The 3,138-nt window shown below is 37.7% G+C and overlaps 2 protein-coding genes across 2 annotated transcripts in view; one reads left to right on the forward strand and one right to left on the reverse strand.

The window, feature by feature from the left end:
- LOC111409533 (ABC transporter B family member 19-like) overlaps positions 1-108 on the forward strand; it is a 23,788-nt gene extending 23,680 nt beyond the window's left edge. Inside the window, exon 11 of the mRNA XM_023039573.1 lies at positions 76-108. Coding sequence (XP_022895341.1) covers positions 76-108 — 33 coding nt within the window. The remainder of the gene's footprint in view (positions 1-75) is intronic.
- A 304-nt stretch (positions 109-412) lies between these two features.
- Positions 413-2,811, reverse strand: LOC111409216 (uncharacterized protein At5g39865-like). The gene is made up of 2 exons (XM_023039223.1): positions 2,441-2,811; positions 413-2,377 (listed from the first exon to the last, which is right to left on the reverse strand). The coding sequence occupies exon 2, from the start codon at positions 2,028-2,030 to the stop codon at positions 567-569; it is 1,464 nt and encodes a 487-aa protein (XP_022894991.1). The 5' UTR covers positions 2,031-2,377; positions 2,441-2,811; the 3' UTR covers positions 413-566.
- Positions 2,812-3,138: the final 327 nt, after the last annotated feature.

A 3,138-nucleotide genomic window follows, 5' to 3' on the forward strand; every position in this document is an offset into this window, starting at 1 on the left:
TTTTTTGAGACTCAACAAATCCTTCCATAAATTAGGATAAAATATCACTTTTATAACATTTAAAAAGTATTCCAGAATAATGTGCAATACATGTTCAACTTTGATTAGTTCCTTATAATTGTTTATAATGTGCTTATAAAATCATAAAAGAAAGTGAAGACGGATAGAATAAGAAAATAACAAAATATAAATTAAATTAGATCTGTACCAACTTGACTTGATCAAGTTAGTCTAGAAGAATTTCTTTAATAAAACAAATTAGGAAAATAGTTACACTCCAACAACAGTTAAAAAGTACACAAATTCTCCTGAGAATGAAACGAACAGCACAAGCAACCAACATATCTAAAAGACAACATCGGTGACTGTCCGCAAACCATCAAATCTCTACGGACCTATTTGGCAAATAATACGAGTTAAAAATGGGCATTTAATAAACTTATGATTTCATATTTATTCGTAATATTGTTTAGTACTGTAGAGACAAGCCACTTATGTACAACAAACGACTCACAAAGGAAATGAAAAACCCGAAAATGGAAAAATCTTGCTCAAGCAACATGTATTTAATCACAACACATTGGACATCGTACAAGTCCATTTTCATTGCATTCAGGGCATCGATGAAAGCCATATTCATGTTCACTTTCATCGTATTCTTCCTCAAAATCACGCTCGAAGTATATTTTACAACTCCCACAACATGTTTCACAAGGTACAAATCTAATATCCCCACATGCTTCACAAACCTCAATTCTTCCACTTCCACCACCGCTGTCCTCCACCAGTTCACAGCTTTCCACCACCTTTTCGAGCCTTCCCTCCTCATTCATTTGCCGGATTTCCTCTGCCCCGCCAACATACTTCTGTCCCACAAAAACTCTTGGCAAGCCCCCCCGGAACCCGTCCCCCAATAACTCTTTCAGCTCCTCCTTGAATCCTGAATGCATTGATACATCCCTCTCATCAACCTTAACACCTAACCCTTTTAGAATCACTCGAACATGGCAGCAATCCTCGTATGTCTTTCTCACACCTCTTAGGCTTGTATAATACACAATCACTTTGCCTGTACCGCGTGCTGCATTAACCCGATTCCCCGCGAAAGTGCCATTTGCTTTTTGCTCATCATTTTTTACCTCCAAAAGCTGATCCTTTCCGGTCAATACTGCCTGGTTTTCACTGTCCAATGACTTTAGGTGGAACGGATTGGCCGGAGGAAGATCCTCGAGTGCTTTCCGAAAAGTGGAAATCACCTCAGGATCAAATTCTGAAACTATAGATGTATCATTTGAATTCGAATTCGAGTTCGAGTCATTGTCAGACATATCGGGCCATAATGGAATGGATGGCGCTTCATCATTTTCTTTCAGTCTTGGCATAGTTTGATCATCAAGATGAGACAAAATAGGATTTTGCGGAACATGGACTGACATACCATTTGAAGTCGAATTCAAATTCGAGTCATTATCAGTCCTATCGGACCGCAACGCAGTGGACGATGCTTCACCATTTTCTTTCAATCTTGGCGTCGATTGCTCATCAAGACATGACAAATATGGATTACGTGGAACCTGGAAAGAAAAACTACGAAGATGGTGAGGAGGCCTTAGAGGGCAAGAATCCTCAAGACCCTCCATCAATTCCCAAACATTGATAGTCTCCGGCTCACCCGGAGGAGTTCTTGTAGGCGTTTTAGCAAACACCTTTGGGATTTTCTCGTTGATCATTTCTGACCAAGTTTTTGCCTCGATCATCTCCATTTTGAACTCATCTTTAATCACTTTCTCTTTATTGTTTCCCACATTTCCAAACGGAATCTCGTCTTCTATAAAATGATTCTGATTAAATGGATGATGCCGATTCAATGTATCAAGCCTCAAAGAACCTAATGTGGATGAAGCAAAAGCCACCACATGGTGGCTATCGTCTGATTTTCCCGACGGACGGCGGACGTTCATTGAGTAGCTCCGCCGCACCGGCGCCTGGCAATTCTGGCATAATTTTTTCTTCGAATTTACGCAACCCATTATCAGAGAAAACAAACCCAAATCTAGAAATGAATTACGTTATAGCAAAACAATCAGGCCTTCTGTCATTTTTTTTCTGCCATTGCAGCAAGGTCCTTTCGCAAAACCGATATATAGAACATTCCCAGATGAATGAGCTGGAAATGCAATGGATTAGGCAGAGATTCCAAGAAAATAAATAATCAAGATCGAGGAATAAAATTATAAATAAATCGAAAAATCTGAAGCAACTGGGATGAATTGCAGAAATTGAGAAAGAAGAATAGAGAATTGATCGAATGGTTAACTGAGAGAGAAGATCAAGGGGATTGTCCTCTGGAAAAAAGCAAAATACGATTCATTCAAAGGAAAACTGACTATAAAACCTCAAATTTCAGACAAAAACACAGCAAATTGGAAGATGCCACGAGAAATCTGCAAAAAACGACAATGTTTAATCAATAGGATCAAAAATTTCCAGCAGAAATATAGGACATCTGGATCTATTGCTGGGGAAGTCAAGAGTTCGAAATTGAAGAACGAGAAAATTGGGAGTCAAAAGAAAAGGGCAAAGAATGAGACTCTTTCAGCAGCTTCTTCCCCTTCTTTCCCTTCTCTCTCAAGAAAGACCCGAAATGGGAGATTGATAAAATGGAGCAGAAACCAGGAGACCCCTTCAAGCAAGGATTAGAGAATGTGAGGTGCATACCAATTTGGATGGCGAAACTCCTCCTTTTTGGAGTGGAATGTTACATATATATGACATGTCGCTATGATACTAAACATTAATCTATGAAGATCAAAATTTTAAAATTCGGACAAGAAAGAATAAAAAAAGGTAAAGCATTAAGGGTCATAATCGAACTGGTGATCGAAAGAACTTTAAATAGTTCAAATTAAATTTTGTGTAAACCAGTTGACACTCCTAGATTCTTTTAAATGATTTTACATCTAACGTTCATTGTAAGTCTCATTTCAATTCTTAATTTTTCGTCATAATTGATTGTCTAATCAAGTACTGAAGTAACATTTATTCATTTTTAAGCTTCTTTGATGATAAGTAGACACAAAAATTGAGAGAAAGAATTTTGTGGGTAAATTAATAAAATAACAAGCAATTTAATTGAGG

This window comes from Olea europaea, chromosome 14, assembly GCF_002742605.1.
Source record: "Olea europaea var. sylvestris chromosome 14, O_europaea_v1, whole genome shotgun sequence".
Classification (NCBI taxonomy): Eukaryota; Viridiplantae; Streptophyta; class Magnoliopsida; order Lamiales; family Oleaceae; genus Olea; species Olea europaea.